Source organism: Bufo gargarizans, chromosome 2 (assembly GCF_014858855.1).
Source record: "Bufo gargarizans isolate SCDJY-AF-19 chromosome 2, ASM1485885v1, whole genome shotgun sequence".
NCBI lineage: Eukaryota > Metazoa > Chordata > Amphibia > Anura > Bufonidae > Bufo > Bufo gargarizans.
This window is the reverse complement of record NC_058081.1, coordinates 288,516,353-288,536,353: the sequence shown is the minus strand read 5'-3', so window position 1 is coordinate 288,536,353 and position 20,001 is coordinate 288,516,353. Positions and strand designations below refer to the sequence as shown.

Genomic DNA, 20,001 nt, shown 5'->3' with positions numbered 1-20,001 from the left:
TATATAAATACTGGGGGCATTTTAAATCCAGGGGGCTTTTATATTACTACTGGGGGCTTTATAGGAAGGTCTTATAGATCCGCCTTATTTCAACTAAGAGCACTATGGGGAGCTTTATTACTACTGAGGGGTCTGTGAGGGCATTATTAATACTGAAGGGCTCTTCTACTAATGGAGGCACTCTCGGGGAGCATTATCACTGTTGGGGGCACAGTAGGGGCAGTATTACTAATGAGGGCACTCTAGAAGGGAATTACTATTGGTGGTACTTTGTAGTTTAGTTTATACTTTAGCATTATAGTGGTGTGATTTTGTGACCGGACTTTGGATCTGAATGATTTAACCCCTTAAGGACCAGGCTCATTTTCACCTTAAGGACCAGGCCATTTTTTGCAAATCTGACCAGTGTCACTTTAAGTGCTGATAACTTTAAAACGCTTTTACTTATACAGGCCATTCTGAGATTGTTTTTTCGTCACATATTGTACTTCATGACACTGGTAAAATAAAGTCAAAAAAATTAATTTTTTTGCATAATAAAATACCTAATTTACCAAAAATTTGGAAAAATTAGCAAATATCAAAGTTTCAGTTTCTCTACTTCTGTAATACATAGTAATACCCCCAAAAATTGTGATGACTTTACATTCCCCATATGTCTACTTCATGTTTATAGCATTTTGGGAATGATATTTTATTTTTTGGGGATGTTACAAGGGTTAGAAGTTTAGAAGCAAATTTTGAAATTTTTCAGAAATCTTCAAAATCCCACTTTTTATGGACCAGTTCAGGTTTGAAGTCACTTTGTGAGGCTTAGATAATAGAAACCTCCCAAAAATGACCCCATTCTAGAAACTACACCCCTCAAGGTATTCAAAACTGTTTTTACAAACTTTTTTAACCCTTTAGGTCTTCCACAAGACTTCATGGCAAAAAGACATACATTTTAAGAATTTTGATTTTTGGGAAAATTTTCCAATATAATCAATTTTTTCCTGGAAAAAAACAAGGGTTAACTGCCAAACAAAACTCAAAATGGGTTGCCCTGCTTCTGTAGTTTGCAGAAATACCCCATATGTGGTCGTAAACTACTGTTTGGCCAAACGGGAGGACATAGAAGGAGGGGAACACCATATGGGTTTTGCAATGCAGATTTTGCAGGACTGGTTTTGTTTATACCATGTTCCATTTCAAGCCCCCCCTTGTACCCCTAGAATAGAAATTGCAAAAAAGTGACTCCATCTAAGAAAGTACACCCCTCAAGGTATTCAAAACTGGGTTTACAAACTTTGTTAACCCTGTAGGTGTTCCACAAGAGTTAATGGCAGATGGAGAAACAATTTAGAAATTTCTATTTTTTGGAAAATTTTCAATTTTAACCCATTTTTTACAGCAATAAAGTAAGGGTTAACAGCCAAACAAAACTCAAAATGGGTTGCCCTGCTTCTGTAGTTTGCAGAAATACCCCATATGTGGTCGTAAACTACTGTTTGGCCAAACAGGAGGACATAGAAGGAGGGGAATACCATATGGGTTTTGCAAGGCAGATTTTGCAGGACTGGTTTTGTTTATACCATGTTCCATTTCAAGCCCCCCCTTGTACCCCTAGAATAGAAATGGCAAAAAAGTGACTCCATCTAAGAAAGTACACCCCTCAAGGTATTCAAAACTGGGTTTACAAACTTTGTTAACCCTGTAGGTGTTCCACAAGAGTTAATGGCAGATGGAGAAACAATTTAGAAATTTCTATTTTTTGGAAAATTTTCAATTTTAACCCATTTTTTACAGCAATAAAGTAAGGGTTAACAGCCAAACAAAACTCAATATGGGTTGCCCTGATTCTGTAGTTTGCAGAAACACCCCACATGTGGCCGTAAACTACTGTACGGACACACGGTAGGGCGTAGAGGGAAAGGTGCGGCGTGTGGTTTTTGGAAAGCAGATTTTGCTGGACTAATTTATTTACACCATGTCCCATTTGAAGCCCCCCTGATGCACCCCTAGAGTAGAAACTCCATAAAAGTGACCCCATCTAAGAAACTACACCCCTCAAGGCATTCAAAACTGGTTTTACAAACTTTGTTAACCCTTTAGGTGTTCCACAAGAGTTATTGGCAAATGGAGATGAAATTCGAGAATTTAAATTTTTTGCCAAATTTATTATTTGCTCCATTTTTTCCAGTAACAAAGCAAGGGTTAACAGCCAAACAAAAGTCTATATTTATTGCCCAGATTCTGTAGTTTGCAGAAAAACCCCCCATATGTGGCCCCCCTATGTCCCATTTGAAGCCCCCCTGATGCACCCCTAGAGTAGAAACTCCAAAAAAGTGACCCCATTTTAGAAACTACGGGATAGGGTGGCAGTTTTGTTGGTACTATTTTAGGGTACATATGATTTTTGGTTGCTCTATATTACACTTTTTGTGAGGCAAAGTAACAAAAAATTGCTGTGTTGGCACCATTTTTATTTTTTGTTATTTACAACATTCATCCGACAGGTTGGATCATGTGGTACTTTTATAGAGCAGGTTGTCACGGACGCGACAATACCAAATATGACAACTTTTTTTGGTTGTTTGTTTCAGTTTTACATAACAAAGCATTTGAAAAAAAAAATGATTCTTTAGTGTCTCCACATTCTGAAAGCCATAGTTTTATTTATTTTTTGGGCGACTGTCTTGTGTAGGGGCTCATTTTTTTCGGGATGAGATGACTGTTTGATTGGCACTATTTTGGGGTGCATATGACTTTTTGATCGCTTGCTATTACACTTTTTGTGATCTAAGGTGACAAAAAAATTGCTTTTTTTACACCGTTTTTATTTTTTATATATTACGGTATTCACCTGAGGGGTTAGATCATGTGATATTTTTATAGAGCAGGTTATTACGGACGCAGTGATACCTAATATATATACTTTTTTTTTATTTATGTCAGTTTTACACAATGATTTCATTTTTGAAACAAAAAAAATCATGTTTTAGTGTCTCCATAGACTGAGAGCCATTGTTTTTTCAGTTTTTGGGCGATTATCTTAGGTAGGGTCTCATTTTTTGCGGGATAAGATTACGGTTTGATTGGCACTATTTTGGGGTGCGTATGACTTTTTGATCGCTTGCTATTACACTTTTTGTGATCTAAGGTGACAAAAAATGGCTTTTTTTACACAGTTTTTATTTTTTATTTTTTACGGTATTCACCTGAGGGGTTAGATCATGTGATATTGTTATAGAGCAGGTTATTACGGACGCAGTGATACCTAATATATATACTTTTTTTTTATTTGTCAGTTTTACACAATGATTTCATTTTTGAAACAAAAAAAATCATGTTTTAGTGTCTCCATAGTCTGAGAGCCATAGTTTTTTCAGTTTTTGGGCGATTATCTTGGGTAGGGTATGATTTTTGCGGGATGAGATGGCGGTTTGATTGGCACTATTTTGGGGTGCGTATGACTTTTTGATCGCTTGCTACTACACTTTTTGTGATGTAAGATGACAAAAAATGGCTTTTTTTACACCGTTTTTTTAATTTTTTTTTTACGGTATTCACCTGAGGGATTAGGTCATGTGATATTTTTATAGAGAAGGTTAATACGGACGCGTCAATACCCAATATATAAATATTTTTTTTATTTATTTAAGTTTTACACAATGATTTCATTTTTGAAAAAAAAAAAAAAATGTTTTAGTGTCTTCATAGTCTGAGAGCCATAGTTTTTTCAGTTTTTGGGCGATTGTACTATGTAGGGGCTCATTTTTTGTGGGATGAGGTGACAGTTAGATTGGTACTATTTTGGGGGGCATACGCCGTTTTGATCGCTTGGTGTTGCACTTTTAGTGATGTAAGTTGACAAAAATGGCTTTTTTATACACAGTTTTTATTTTTTATTTTTTATGGTGCCTATCGGATGGGGTGGATCATGTAATATATTTATAGAGCCGTTCGTTACGGACGCAGCGATACCTAATATGTGTGTTTTTTCTTTTTTTTTCAATTTTTTATTAGAAAATCAGGGGAATGGGGCTTTTTTTTTTTTTTTTTTTACTTGAAACTTTATTTTTTTATTCCAAACACTTTTTTTTTTTTTACTTTTTTTAAAACTTTATTTCTATCCCACTCTGATCCCCTCTGCAATGCATTACAATACATCTGTATTGTAATGCATTGCCTGTTAGTGTATGACACTGAGTCATACACTAACTGGTTGCCTAGGAGACCCAGCCTGAGGCTGGATCTCCTCGGCTCCCGTAGAAGGCAGTTCCCGATGCCGTGCAGGGCATTGGGCAGCCTCTGCACGGCATCGGGCTGCCTTGTCACGCATCGGGTCCCCGCCACAGCAGCGCGGGGACTCGATGCGATCACTCACCTGCCGCAAACAACTTCTATGTCGCGGTCCGCGCGGACCGCGGCATAGAAAGGGTTAATCCGCCGGCATCGCTGTAAACAGCGATGCCGGCGGATACAGCAGGGGCCCGGCTACCAGGGACTGCCGGACCCCTGCAGTGATCGGGTGCGCACCGCTCCGGTGCCCGCCCGATCATCCTGCCGTACATGTAAGGCGGAATGCATTCTGGCAATGCATCCCCCGCCGTACATGTACGGCGTTCTGCGCTAAGGGGTTAATAACATCTTAATACTTTATTCACTTTTACTCATTAACACATGACTATCCAATGCAAGTATTAGCTATTTATATGGTAATCAGACTGCATGGATGTTCATGTGTTAATTAACATCATACATCCATGTGTCAACGAGCCAAGCTGTCCTGAGTACTGAGACCATAATTAGGATGAATATAGAGCCATAATACAATCTGGACGCAGCAGATAGCCTGCAGGTACAGTAACAAGAGGACAATTATTCTATGTTGCATAAATTAGCAGCAAGATGAAAATAATGTCATCTGTTTAATTACCATTGTTGTGGTGTTTCATTCACTGACAATTCAGAATTGCTTACCACAGGTCATTTTTAAATATAGAAATCTGTTGTCTATAATACATGGACCAACTATATCATGTTATATTGGGGGGTAGGTAAAGCCATGGGTACACTGGGACACTAAGGTTATATTCACACACAGCAGAGTTGTTGGACATTTCTGTGAGTTTCCTATTCATCTGAAATCCATGTGCTGCAGAAACAAATTCATTCAGATGTGTGGACTGGATTCTCAGTTGCAGCAATTTATGCTATTTAATTACTTAATATAATATCCGCGTGCATTCCATATTTTGTGGAACGGAACAGCCGGCCCCTAATAGAACAGTCCTATTCTTGACTGTAATGCGGACAATAATAGGACATGTTCTATTTTTTTGCAGAACGGAAATACGGACATACAGAAACGGAATGCACACAGATTAACTTCAGTTTTTTTTTTGCAGACCCATTGACACGAATGCTTCCGCATACGGTCCGCAAAAAAAGGAACGGACACGGAAAGAAAATACGTTTGTGTGCATGAGCCCTAAGGGTATGTTCACATGTGGCTGATGTGCTGTGGATTTTTTTTGTCCAGATTTCCAAGTGGAAAATCCACAGGGTATTACTGCCCAATCCTTTTGTTCTTAGAGAGATAAACTGAACAAGTTTTCGACTGACACCTGTCTTATGTGCGTGTCTGTCCTTAGGGTCTTGCACCCTAAGGCCCCTTTCACACGGGCGAGTTTTCCGTGCGGGTGCGATGCGTGCGGTGAACGTATTGCACCCGCACTGAATCCTGACCCATTTATTTCTATGGGGCTGTGCACATGAGCGGTGATTTTCACGCATCACTTGTGCGTTGCGTGAAAATCGCAGCATGCTCTATATTGTGCGATTTTCACGCGACGCAGGCCCCATAGAAGTGAATGGGCTGCGTGAAAAACGCATTGCATCCGCAAGTAAGTGCGGTTGCGATGCGCTTTTCACTGATGGTTGCTAAGAGATGTTGTTTGTAAACCTTCAGTTTTTTATCACGCGCGTGAAAAACGCATCAAAACGCATTGCACCCACGCGGAAAAAACTGAACACCTGAACGCAATCGCAGACAAAACTGACTGAACCTGCTTGCAAAATAGTGTGAGTTTCACTGAACGCACCCTGAACAGATCCGGACCTAATCCGTCACGCTCGTGTGAAAGAGGCCTTAGGCTACTTTCACAATGGTGTTTTGGTTTCCGTTTGTGAGATCCGTTCAGGGATCTCACAAGCGGTCCAAAATGGATCCGTTTTGCCCTTAATGCATTCTAAATGGAAAAGGATCCGCTCAGAATGCATCAGTTTGGCTCCGTTCCGCCTCCATTTTGCTTTGGAGACGGACACCAAAACACTGCTTGCAGCGTTTTGCTGTCCGTCTGACGAAACTGAGCCAAACGGACGGATCCATTTTCACTGACACAATATGGTACAATAGAAAAGGGATCGGTCCCTCATTGACTTTCAATGGTGTTCAAGACGGATCATCCTATCACTGGATGTGGAACTCCTTTACTGCTTATACCCACTGGGACAATGCAGTCATTAGTGTTCAGATGGATAACTTATCTGATTAAATGGTTGACCCTCAAGTCAAGATTGACCGTCACCTGATGTAACAGTGGATTTACACATCCAGATAATTGTCCTGCAAACTCTCGTTCTGGACAATCTGCCGGTCTAAAGGTGCAGCCAATGACCCTATGAATGAGCAAAATGCTCGTTCATTGGGTGAAACAGTCATTCGTGCAGGCACTTAAATGATCATTTCTGATCAGCAGATTGTCCCGTCTAAACAGCTTCTGCCCAGAAACAAGGCGGCTGTATGGGGACGAGGGATAGCAGTAGCCGTTGCTCATCCTCATACTGTGCAGGTGATCGATGCATGTAAATGCAGTGCTTCACCTCCACTTAACGAGCAGCCAACTGTCAGAAAGAACGCTTCTCATCTGCACATATAAATCCACCTTAAGGACCCCACGGACAGCAAAAACCATGTCTCCAACATTGTCAGGCACACTTTGAACAATTTCTGTATAGTCAAAATGGCATGGCTTCCTGAAAAATCCCCAACAACCTTGTTAAATATTAAACCATGAATGGCCGTCTATGACAGAACTAATTATACTCTGAGTTTGGCTACAGAATGTAAGTTTTTCACCAAACCATGAAAATGTGACACTGAAAACTATAAAAAGATATTTCATTGGTGCCAAGTCAAGAAAGATCATTAAAATTGCCTACAATGTAAGCCATTCCACAAGGGTTCAGCTTAGTAAGGTGAAATTGACAGGAATATTATACTTGTTCATTACAAATCCAATTACTGTGTTGAAAATTTTCCATAACAAGAGAAGACTTTCTGAGTATTTATTGTATGCACTGGGTAACCTAGCAACAATAAAATGTAACTAAATCTGTATAAATAGAAGAGAATGCAGATTTCAAGAACAAACCAAAAGCTATTACTCTATAAATACATCAAATCTGAACATCTATACCTGGATTCAGCAAACAAATATACATTAACCCACTCTTCAGCAAGACACTATTCCAGGGGCGCAGCTATAAGGGAGAGGGAAGCCTGGCCCCTCTGCCACATTTAAAGAAGAACTCCTGCAAAGATTTTTATTCTCTGACGTGCTAGAAAGGTACATGATGAAATCTGTAGTGAAGGTAGTTTTCTTACCAATGGCGGTATTTGTGAGTTATCCCCTCCTTTCTGATCCTCAGCTGTGTCATGTGACCAGCACTCTGACTCTCCAAATAACACATCTTATGTGTGGACAGGAAGTCTGCTTCTCCATTTATTCCTATGGGAGCCTCAATGTCAGTCTCATAGGAATGAATGGAGAAGTAACTGATTTACTGTCCTGTGTCAGTTGGAGATCGGGGAGTTGGTGACATGACAGCAGAGGATCAGAAGGGAGGTTATAACTTACAGTCTCCGGTAAGAAGATTATCTTCACTATAGATTACATAATGTACCTTTCTAGTAGGCCAGAGAATATACAAATTAGCTGGAGTTCTACTTTAAACAAATCAGTAGTTGACAAATTGCAGGCCCCATCACAGAGTCTACATTGGAGCCCAGGAGTTTTCAGCTACACCCTTGTTTGAACTTAATGCAGGTTAACAAATGGTATTGATGATGGTCCGGAGTTGATATTGATCTAATGTCATTATTCAAATTATGAAGAGTCACCACTGCTGCCAAAGTGCTAAACATTCAAATGAATTCCCACTAGTCCATCATAGGACAGTTCTAAAATTAACTTTTGGTAAAGGAAACCTGTCAGCAGCTTTAGGTTGTCTGAACCATAGGCAAATACAGAAGGGAAACCAAATACAGTGTATACATGTATGTTGCAGCGAAGATCTATTGTTTCTGTTCTCCAAATTTTCTGACTTATAATATTTTACAAACTGACATTCCTTACTTCTTATCATCATCAGTTGGTACTTTTTAATTGTTTAAACAAAATTGCCAGATTATACAATATACCACAGTTGTGACATAAGCATATGGAATTCAACTTTTATTGAACTTGAGAATTTGAGTCTTAATGTCATCAAGTCATTTTAAACCTCTAACTCTGATTTTTACCGAGTGTGGTCTCCCACACCAGGCCTAAAAAAATTCCGATAAACTGGTGGAATGAGATTTGGTCTGTTTAGACCAATATATTACATTTAAGTCTAAGACAGGTCAATAATGTTACTCCACATGAGAGATGTGTTTTTAACCAGCAACGAAATAACATAAACATGGTTATAAGAGCCACAGACAAAGGGAGGTCTGTCATAGTGACAGACTCAGGTTTGTATGAAAAGTTACTTGATGGTCTGTTACATAATGTGTCTACCAATATTATTACAAATTGAGTTATGGCCCTACATAGGAGTGTCTTATTGAGCGAGTAGGGACAGGTATCCAGACAGGGTCGCCCCTATCGGGGCGGGTGCCCTGTATAGATAGGTAGAATGAAAGTAGCCCCCTTCCTCATCAATAGGGTTCAATAGGGCACAGAGCTCCATTATCTATAGAGACCCCATTGGACCTACACTGGACCTACCTCTGACGGCCTCCGGATCCGCCTCCCCTGAAATCTCTTCTGGTCCCATCACAGGTATTGGTCTGGTAAGACTGTTCGCACCTTTTACTAGGTGGAGCAGGATTATTCTTTATCTACCAGTGTTGGGGTACCAGACTTGGAACCCTCATGTTTTTAGTGTATTGCATTGCAGTGGTGTGTTTTATCCGTACATTTAATTAAAAGCAATGTTTTAGATATTGACAATTCGCCCCTGGGGGCTTTTATTTTTTGGTGTGTATGTGGTTACAAAGCAATTTAGGGAGTGCCATGGGGGGGTACTTAATCTTTTTCCATTATGTGCATACAGAGGATGTTCATACCTGTCCACAGTGGTGATCATTTGAGAAAACGTCTTAACAGGGAATCATATTGGATTTTTATTTTGGACATGAGACAACCTAATAGGATGAACTCTTTTCTTGACCTTATTCATCGTTACGGGGCAATAGTTGCATGACTTTACTAAAATATTATAATTTATATGTGACAGCTATTTTGTGCTGACCCAATGTTTTTAAACCATTGGTATATCACATGATCTGGATGTCAACCTGTAAGTGGGAGGATTTAAAGTAAGATCATTAAGAACATTCTGTAATTTTGTTTCACAATACACCACTAGTCTGCAATAAAGAATTTAGCTAATAGACAAATTGTGTGTTTTTGTTTTTTTTCCTACTGCTTGAGATTTTGAAAAATTCTATTCGGTAGCTTCACCAAATTTCATCAAAAAATGAATTCCAAATTACTTCATCACAAGTCGCTTTCTATTGTATGGAGCTGGCGCAATGATGGGGAAGGGCGATTACACCTCCCCCATCATTTAACCCCTCAGATCCAGTGTTCAACTCTAATCTCCTCAGAGGTAAATCTGGCATTTAAAAATAAATTATGCTGACCTCATCCACTTTTCCACAATCAAGATGGGAGCATACATCTACCGGCAATCAAGTGGATAAGGAAAGTATAATTTTTTTTTACTTTCAGCCACCATCGTAGGAAAAATTTATGCATTACCACAAAGCACAAGGAGTTCAGTAGAACAAAAATATTCTATCCTAGCTTTTCATTTATCCAAACACACCAAAAACGCAATTGACTGAGAAATCCAGCTCTGCTCCAATGTATGGAAGAGAAAGAAACAATCATTGGAGAAATCCATGAAATGTCTTAAAGTAACAGTAATGGATTGCCGTTAAAAACAAGTTAATGGAAAGAAGATAGATTAAATATGTAGGGCATACTTACCTGCATCCCGGCACCCACGTCCCTCTGGATCCCTGCACGGCCGCTGCTGCATCTCCCTGTTGCACAGATCAAAACATCCAGCGACAGGGGGGGTGCAGCCAATAGCAGGCCGTGACGGAGACTGGCCTCCCTAGCTGCTAGGAGGACTAGTCACTGTTGCGGCCTGCTATTAGCTGCATTTACCCTCCCCCCCCCCTTCCTCGGATGTTTTGATCCGTGTAGCAGGGAGATGAAGCAGAGGCTGTGCAGGGACCCAGAGTGACGTGGGTGTCGGGGAGCAGGCAAGTATGCTCTAAAAGAGGGGCCCGCGCATTCTTGGGGTCATTATAGGGATTGGGCAATAAAATAAAATAATGAATTGTCTAAAGGTTTTATATTCAAGGTGTGCATACCAAAACAGTATAATACGGATATTTCCCCTTCTCCAGAAGGCTCTTGCTGATTTTCCCCAGTAAGGGTACTGATTGTCCTGAAGCATCATATCGGTCACCTGTACAAAAAAAAACAGATTAAAAGTATTGTGTTATGTTTATGTTTTTGGATATTATTGACACCTGTAGCAAATAAACTGACCTCTCTAATTTTAAAGGGAACCTGTCAACGTGAAAATGAAAAGTAACATTCAGACATCATGGTATAGAGCAGGAGAAGCGGAGCAGATTGATATATAGTTTTATGGAAAATTATTCTGTATAACTTACAATTTATTTATTTCAATTCCTGCTCATTCTGGGTTTTGACGCCAAGGAGGAGGGCCTATCAGCAACTAACCTCCTTCCCTCTATGACTGTGTATACAGAGAGCTGTCAATAACTGATAGGACTGCCTCCTTGTCTTCAAAGCCCAGAATGAGTTTAAATGTATAAATTATAGGTTTTACTGAATATTTTCCCATAAAACTATACATGAATCTGCTCAGCTTCTGCTCTATAACATGCTGCCTTCAACTTAGACACCATGTTTAATGTGACAGTTTCCATTCAAAGTGTAGCTCTAGTTAAACTGTGTTTGGCACAAATGCCTAAATGTTAAATGGGCACTGTTAACAAACTTTGCATAAATAAACAGGGCAAGTTAAGATAAAGAAAAAAAAAGTAAAATATCTCATTAGAGAATATACCTCTTTCTCCACTTATCAGCCACTTCTCAACTCCTCTGGCTTATGCACTTTGTTGTAAATTAAATGTCAACCTAAGAACGTTATGTCATTTTTAGGTCCCACATTGTACGGTATATCTTTGTAGCAGGCCTATTTATGTAAACAACCTGTTGTTCAAAGGTTGACATCGAACATCAAAGCCATTAATAAATTACTCTCTCCTGATGACCACACCTTTAATCCAAGGTATGCAGAATGGTATGGTATTGGTATTAATAATGGTATTAACACCAATTTTTATATGCCCTGTTAATAAAATCCCTGTGTCTGTGTGTGTCACCAGTTTTGCACTGGACATGTGTGTCGTTCAATCAGGACACAGCTCTACACACAAGTTTCCCTGCAGGGTGTCACCCTATAGACAGGCCACAATTTTCTCCTGCCACAGTTCTGCCGCTGCCATCTGCTCCTGCCACAGTTCCCCCGCCACTATCCAGTGTGCTGTCCAGCCAGTTGCGCATTCGCCGCCTTTGCCGCACGGGGTGTGGTCTGTGTGGACGGCGGCCAGAGCACAGTGTGATGATTGCTCTGCACGCCTGCCAATTCTAGCACCCGTTATTGTAGCGGGCATAATGTCTAGTGCACATACAGTGGATATAAAAAGTCTACACACCCCTGTTAAAATGTCAGGTTTCTGTGCTGTAAAAAAAAATTGACAAAAATAAATAATTTCATAACTTTTTATAACTTTAATGTGACCTATAAACTGTGATTATAAAACAAACTGAAATCTTTTAGGAGGAGGGAAGAAAACAAAAAAAATAATAATAATGTGGCTGCATAAGTGTGCACACCCTCTTATAACTGGGCATGTAGCCGTGTTCAGAATTAAGCAATCACATTTAAAATCATGTTAAATAGGAGTCAACATAAACCTGGCATCATTTAAAGTGCCTCTGATTAACCCCAAATAAAGTTCAGCCGGCCTAGTTTCCTTAAATTTTCTTAGTTGCATCCCACAGCAAAAGCCGTATCAGTCAGGGGTAGAAAATAATTTCCAAGGCATTAGATATACCATGGAACACAGTGAAGACAGTCATCATCAAGTGGAGAAAATATGGCACAACAGTGACATTACCAAGAACTGGACATCCCTCCAAAATTGATGAAAAGACACGAAGAAAACTGGTCTGGGAGGCTACCAAGAGGTCTACAGCAACATTAAAGAAGCTGCAGGAATATCTGGCAAGTACTGGCTGTGTGGTACATGTGACAACAATCTCCTGTATTCTTCATATGTCTGGGCTATGGGGTAAAGTGGCAAGACGAAAGCCTTTTCTTACGAAGAAAAACATCCAAGCCAGGCTACATTTTGCAAAAACACAAATGAAGTCTCCCAAAAGCATGTAGGAAAAGGTGTTATGGTCTGATGAAAACAAGATTAAACTTTTTGGCCATAATTACAAAAGATATGTTTGGCACAAAAAGAACACTGCACATCACCAAAAGAACACCATACCCACAGTGAAGCATGGTGGTGGCGGTATCATGCTTTGGGGCTGTTTTTCTTCAGCTGGCATTGGGACCTTAGTTAAGCTAGAGGGAATTATGAACAGTTCCAAATACCAGTCAATATTGGCACAAAACCTTCAGGCTTCTGCTAGAAAGCTGAACATGAAGAGGAACTTCATCTTTTAGCATGACAACGACCCAAAGCATACATCCAAATCAACAAAGGAATGGCTTCACCAGAAGAAGATTAAAGTTTTGGAATGGCCCAGCCAGAGCCCAGACCTGAATCCAATTGAAAATCTGTGGGGTGATCTGAAGAGGGCTGTGCACAGGAGATGCCCTCGCAATCTGACAGATTTGGAGTGTTTTTGCAAAGATGAGCGGGCAAATCTTGCCAAGTCAAAATGTGCCATGCTGATAGACTCATACCCAAAAAGACTGAGTGCTGTAATAAAATCAAAAGGTGATTCAACAAATTACTAATTTAAGGGTGTGCACACTTATGCAGCCATATTATTTTATTTTTATATTTTTTCTTCCCTCTACCTAAAATATTTCTGCTTGTTTTTTAAGTTTATAACGTTCTGAAATTATTTATCTTTGTCTCATTTTTTTACATCACAGAAACTTGACATTTTAAAAGGGGTGTGTAGACTTTCTATATCCACTGTAAAAAAAAAAAAAAATATATATATATATATATATATATATATATCTTGATATATATATCTTGTGGAAATTAAATATAGGAACAGAAAAATTAATATGGTGTCAGTAATGGATCCACCACATATTGGACAACAATGCCAGAAGGAGCTCATTGGGTTTGCGGGTTCCACCAGGTTTCCATAAAGATGTCCATCAAAAAATATATATATATCACAGCATGCAGTTTCTAGTGTTTGACAGAATCTGCAATGGAAGCTCTTAACTGAACCTCCAACGCAGATGTAAACATGGCCTAAGGTCACATTCGCACGAAAGCATACAGTAGGTGCAATCATGTACTCTTCTCAATTATATAAAGGAGTCTAAAATTGACAATTTGCTTTTATAATATGTTTTTACTGATTTTATAGATATTTTTTTTTTTACTATCTCTCGTTTGTCATATTTACTAACTGTTCCTAGTCCTCACTAATAAAAGAGGAAGTGTTGGGTAATAATAGATAAGCATATGGGGTACATTGATCATTTAGGCTGAAACTGCAATTGTTTGTGATAACAGACTGTAAATACAGCCATGTTGATTAGAATACTTGTTAACAGAATCAGACGTTTTATGAACATTTCTGTTATTCAGAACATTAAACCAAATGTTAAAAAGGGGTTTGTTTGTTCTTTTTGTATTTTTATTTTAAGAAATGTAGTAACTATAATTTGCAGAACTAGAAAAGCAAACAAAAAATGAAATCAGAGCTACTTTACCACACTGTGCATCCATCAGAGATACAAAACATATGATGCTTTAGGATACATCTAATAAAAGGGTTATCTGGTAATTTACATTGGTAACCCTTTCCTCAGGATAGGTCATCAATATCTGAGCAGCGGGAGTCCGACACCCAGGAGCCCCACCAATGAGTTGTTAGGAGAGGCCAGGCACTTTGTGAGCGCCGCGGCCTCGTCCTAGGTGATATGATGTCACTCTACATTGGTCACATGGCCTAGTTGCAGCTCAGGCCCATTGAAGTGAATGGTGCCGAGCTGCAATGCCAAGCACAGCAGCTATACTATGTATAGCACTGAAAACCAAATCCGATAAGTGTAAATGTAATCTAAAATAAAGGGTAATATTGATCGACCACCATACAAAATACATAGAAATGATAGAATCGATTCATTAGATGTGAAATTTGCAGTGCAATTGTATAATATAATCCTGAGTATAAAATATTGGCTATAAAAGAGTCATACCTTATTCCCTGAATTTGATTCCCAAACAAGCTTCTATTTTAATGAATACATTACTCTGCTCATAGTAATGATTTATTAAACCGAATTAAGGCCATTTTCACACAACTGTATGATCAGCATTCTGAAGTAGGTTTAAATCTGGTCTTGGCTACAAATACCAGTGAAAAATATTGACCAAATAATGACCATGTGAACGTAGCATTAACTGAACAATGTCTCATTTTATTACATTTGAAACTCTTTGGAGCAGTAACTTATCATTTTCATATGTTTCTTTACATTGGAATTTCTTTAAGAAGTCTTTTACATAATCTAAAATATTCTATGATACAATGTAGAGTCTCAATTTACTATTTACTGGCATGTTACATTATGGATAAATTGGTCATATCAATTGTAAAAGCAGTAATTTACAAAGTTAACAATGTGGTTAAATAATCTTGTAAACACCACTGTAGATTTTTTCCTAAAATGCAATTCAATGTGATGTATTAATGTATGGTTACTTTGGTATAATTTTGATAATACCCGCACCTATATGATGGACTTCTAATACCAATATAACCTCCAGTAATCCTTTGGAAGCACTTCCAATCTATATGCACAGCCCCTAATGCAAGATTCAACCGCTCCAGCATGACTACTAACACGTGGCACGCTACATCACAGACGCCGCACTCACAAGGTTCTCTGAGTGCGTACGATACGGAGACGAAACACAGACGACCAAAGATGCCGAGAAAGGTAACTGCGATCACAGTGCTGGTGCTACGTGGGACGCCACAGTTAGCTCAGCGGTACACCGGATCGCTTCTCTCTGCATATGAAGTTATACTCACGTCTGTAAATGATGCCAGTGTAGCTGGTGCTGAGAGTATGTGGAGGGATGATACATTACTTCAATTGACTGTCTATTGAAGGACATTAAATACACGGTACTGCAATTTGCATATTAACTACCCGACTACCATTGCTATACCTATTTGATTATAATTATTGGGATTTTTGATGAGAAATATATGGGAATATCAGTTGATTGACTACCTTAATATCGATCTACTTCATCAGTTTCAACCATTCTTGTGATATATACAGTCAGGTCCATAAATATTGTGACATTGACACAATTCTAACATTTTTGACTCTATACACCACCACAATGGATTTGAAATGAAACAAACAAGATGTGCTTTAACTGCAGACCGTCAGCTTTAATTTCAGGGTATTTACATCCAAATCAGATGAACAGTGTAGGAATTACAACAGTTTGCATATGTTCCCCCCAATTGTTAAGGGACCAAAAGTAATGGGACAATTGTGATTTTAATTATTGTGAGTATAAAGCTTGGCCTGCTCCCCCTCACTCACTGGAAGCCATTTGGCACCAGGAGAGATATAGTTGTGGACTCTCATTGCATTCTTTGGTGGCCATTTGGCACCAGGAGTGGTGTGGAGTGGGCCCGGCATGCATGTTGGTACCTGCATTCCTTGGATATAATGGAGGCCATTTTGGCACCAAAAATGACAGAAATTAAAGCAGGCCAAACATGCATGTGGAACCTACACTCCATGAATTGTATGGTAGCCATCATGGCACATAACAGGTAGAATTTAGTGTTAGGAACCCATCTTACAGAGATCGCCTTGACGTGTGGCAGACGGGCTCAAATGATTTTGTACAAAATGATTTGCAGAGAGCTGTTGCATTGCATGTTTTGTTTTACAGTGTTGTTCTCAGCCATAGCAACGTGCCCCTGCGCATTGGGATGTACTGACTGACCCCCTTTTTCTTTGCACTAGAAAAAATATATACCATATATCATGTGTCTAACAAACATCAGTTAGACGCAGCTTCATAACATAGCAGCAGATCTAGAGTTGGAGATAGTAAAGATTGGTAGAATCCAGGTCCTCGATGGGTGGCTTGTAGTGCTCATGCTGCCAAGGCAGTATGGAGAGCGTATCCAGCTCTGTATAAGCACTTTTAGAGTTATAATAATTTCTTGGGAATGAAGAAATAAAAATTTAAAATTTTGTTTCCTAAAAGATCTTGCTTTAATGATTGAAATTCTTGATGAGCTCTCCCTTTTATCTCTGCTCTACAAGACCAGGATGTTTCTCTTGTCAAAGCAGACAGACTTCTTTGTCGGTGTATTAGGGCCCTTAAAAACCTAAAAGAACATCCAGGGAAGTTCAGATTGATACAATGATTAGAACCAAAATATTAGCACAGAAAATACAATCTCTATTACCTGAACTTAAACACCCAGACCAAACAGGATTGTCCCGGGCAGAGAAGGTAAATATAATACTTACAAAATAACTTGTGCCATTTCTTTCTCCCATAAATACAATTACCCACTTTTACGGAAAGACCTTTGACAGCGTCTCCTGGCCATTTATAGAAAACGCTCTAGGAAAATTCGGCTTCCTGTCAAGGTTCACACAAGCTATCATGTCTATGTACAAGAAACAAAGCACATACCGTATTTTTCACCCTATAAGATCGCCGGGTGCGATGCATCAGCGGGGAGGGAGGAGGGGCTGGGGGCCAGCAACTGATATTGGAATGGCAGCGGGGCCTGGTGCAGTCACTGTATTCTATTACACTGTGCCCTGCTCCCCCTGTATTGGGGGTCATTCACTATTTACACAGGGACACTGTTATGGGGGATCTGTGAATGACACATATATAGCATAACATGCTATATATTTGTCATCCACAGATCCCCCCATAACAGTGTCATCAACAGATCCCCATAACAGTGTCATCCACAGAAACTCATAACAGTGCCATCCACAGATCCCCCATAACAGTGCCATCCACAGATCCCCCATAACAGTGCCATCCACAGATCCCCATAACAGTGCCATCCACAGATCCCCATAACAGTGCGTATCCACAGATCCCCATAACATTGCGTATCCACAGATCCCCATAACATTGCGTATCCACAGATCCCCATAACATTGCGTATCCACAGATCCCCATAACAGTGCGTTTCCACAGATCCCCATAACAGTGTCTATCCACAGATCCCCCATAACAGTGTCATCCACAGATCCCCCATAACAGTGTCTTCCACAGACCACCATTAGTTAAAAAACCACCAAAAGCACACCTTTTGGTTTAAATTTTTTTTTTTCTTATTTTCCTCCTAAAAAACCTAGGTGCGTCTTATAGTGCAAAAAATACGGTACATTAATATCAATGATACCCGCACTGAACCAGTCATGATAAACAATGGCACGAGACAGGAATGCCCACTCTCCCCTTTAATTTTTATCCTGGTAATGGAAACCCTATTACGACATATACAACAAAATAATTCCATTATGAGTCTTACACACAATGACATACAATACAAAACGCCTGCTTATGATGATGATCTCTTCTAATCTCAAACCCCAAAGCGGCCTTCTCAGAATTGGGAAACAGTACTGTGAATCAGTATGACACACAGATGACAGGCGTCACTCTTAGAATCACTTCACACTTCACTTATTTAGTCAGTTACGGGGCCAAAACTGACCAAATAACTCAGCCTTACAGGTTAATGTTAGCATCAGGTTGTACAAGAGTAATAGTGGCTCTCCCAAATTATTCCCTGGAATGGTGCTCTTGTCGGAGGTGGTTCACCTGCCAACTGATAAGTATGTAATTGATAAAAGTAAGAAAAGTCGACAGGCACTCTATATCTGTTTTTTAAGGATATTTATTGGTTGATATTGTACAAAGTTTTTGTTAAAAATATTACTTTTTATTCTTAAAAATTAGAAAATATTAAAATATTGAAATTTTTTATTTGTTATTGTGGTGGGGGATGGGTGGTGTGGTCTGGGTATCAAACGTGTAGCCTGAAAATATTATCCCGATAAGGGAGGGAGTTGTTAGCATCAGGTATAAAGAACCGTACAGTGGCGCAAGATTCTACTAGAGAGTGAAAGAGCCCACTCTTTTTACACCGTCGTCAGCTGATTCCACATAGATTTCTACAGAACCTGTTCTATTACAAGCTGAAACAAGTAGTGCCCCATGACTGAGTGGTGAGGGTGGGAATGGCATGAGAAATCACAGGAGTCAACACAGTGGCCCAGTCACAGAGTGGTGAGGGTGGGAATCGCATGAGGAATTGCATAAATCGCCAACGCAGTGGCCCAGTCACAGAGTGGTGAGGGTGGAAATCGCATGAGTTGTCAACATAGTGGCCCAGTCACAGAGTGATGAAGGTGGGAATTGCAGGAGGAATCACGTGAGTTGCCAGTCACCAACATAGTGGTCCAGTCACAGAGGGGTGAGGGTGGGAATCGCATAAGTCGTCAGCATAGTGGCCCAGTCACAGAGTAGTGAGGGTGGGCAATCACAGGAAGAATCACGTGAGTTGCCAACAAAGTGACCCAGTCACAGAGTGGTGAGGGTGGGAATCGCATCAAGAATCGCATGAGGAATCGCATGAGTCGTCAACACAGTGGCCCAGTCACTAAGCCATGCTGATAGTCCTCTGGCAGCTTGATAAAAAATTCCCACACAGCCGAGTATAGCATTTTTCTCCCAGCACTCCGTGCGGACTGACTGCTGCCGCTGCCTCCGTGAACCCGTGCACCTCTACTTCTTTCCGGACAGGTAGACTCCTGCGTAGCAGCCAGTCTACCCTGGGCATGTTTGGCTACAGATATCACACTGCTGCCGCCCTACTGACTCACGGCCACGCTACCACCCTGCTGGGTCAGCCGCTGCCTCACACGCAGGTGGCCACCCTCTTCTGATGATGATCATGATAATGAAGCGTCCTCTTCACCTGGCTCCCATGTGCGATCGGCCACATCATCGTCCGCCACTGTCTGCATGTCACTGATGTCACCCTTACCAGTCTCAGGGTCACGTGCCTAACCGCTCGCAACAATAGCTCCCACCCGATGATTATCATCGTCGCTACTTGCCCGCCTACCGGAGGAATCAGCGGATCACGCCTCCTCACTTGTTTGTCAAACATACTGTACTGTAACATTAACTGCAAGGATAAAAGAGCAATAGTATCAGGCCGCACGAACTCCGCAACTACTGATTGACACATCAAATTAAGTGTAAAAGAATTTAAACACCCTAAAATGTGTAGTATCAAACCAGGTTTGGGTCAAAAACACAGAACAGAAGCAGATCTT

At 40.1% G+C, this 20,001-nt stretch overlaps 1 protein-coding gene across 6 annotated transcripts in view; it reads right to left on the bottom strand.

Moving 5' to 3' along the window:
• The window catches only part of TMEM117 (transmembrane protein 117), a 394,958-nt gene that overhangs the window by 144,064 nt on the left and 230,893 nt on the right, over nt 1–20,001 (bottom strand). For all 6 annotated transcript variants that reach the window (XM_044280372.1, XM_044280370.1, XM_044280371.1 and 3 more), the window contains exon 5: nt 10,703–10,800. In XM_044280372.1, the coding sequence (XP_044136307.1) occupies nt 10,703–10,800 (98 nt within the window). The remainder of the gene's footprint in view (nt 1–10,702; nt 10,801–20,001) is intronic.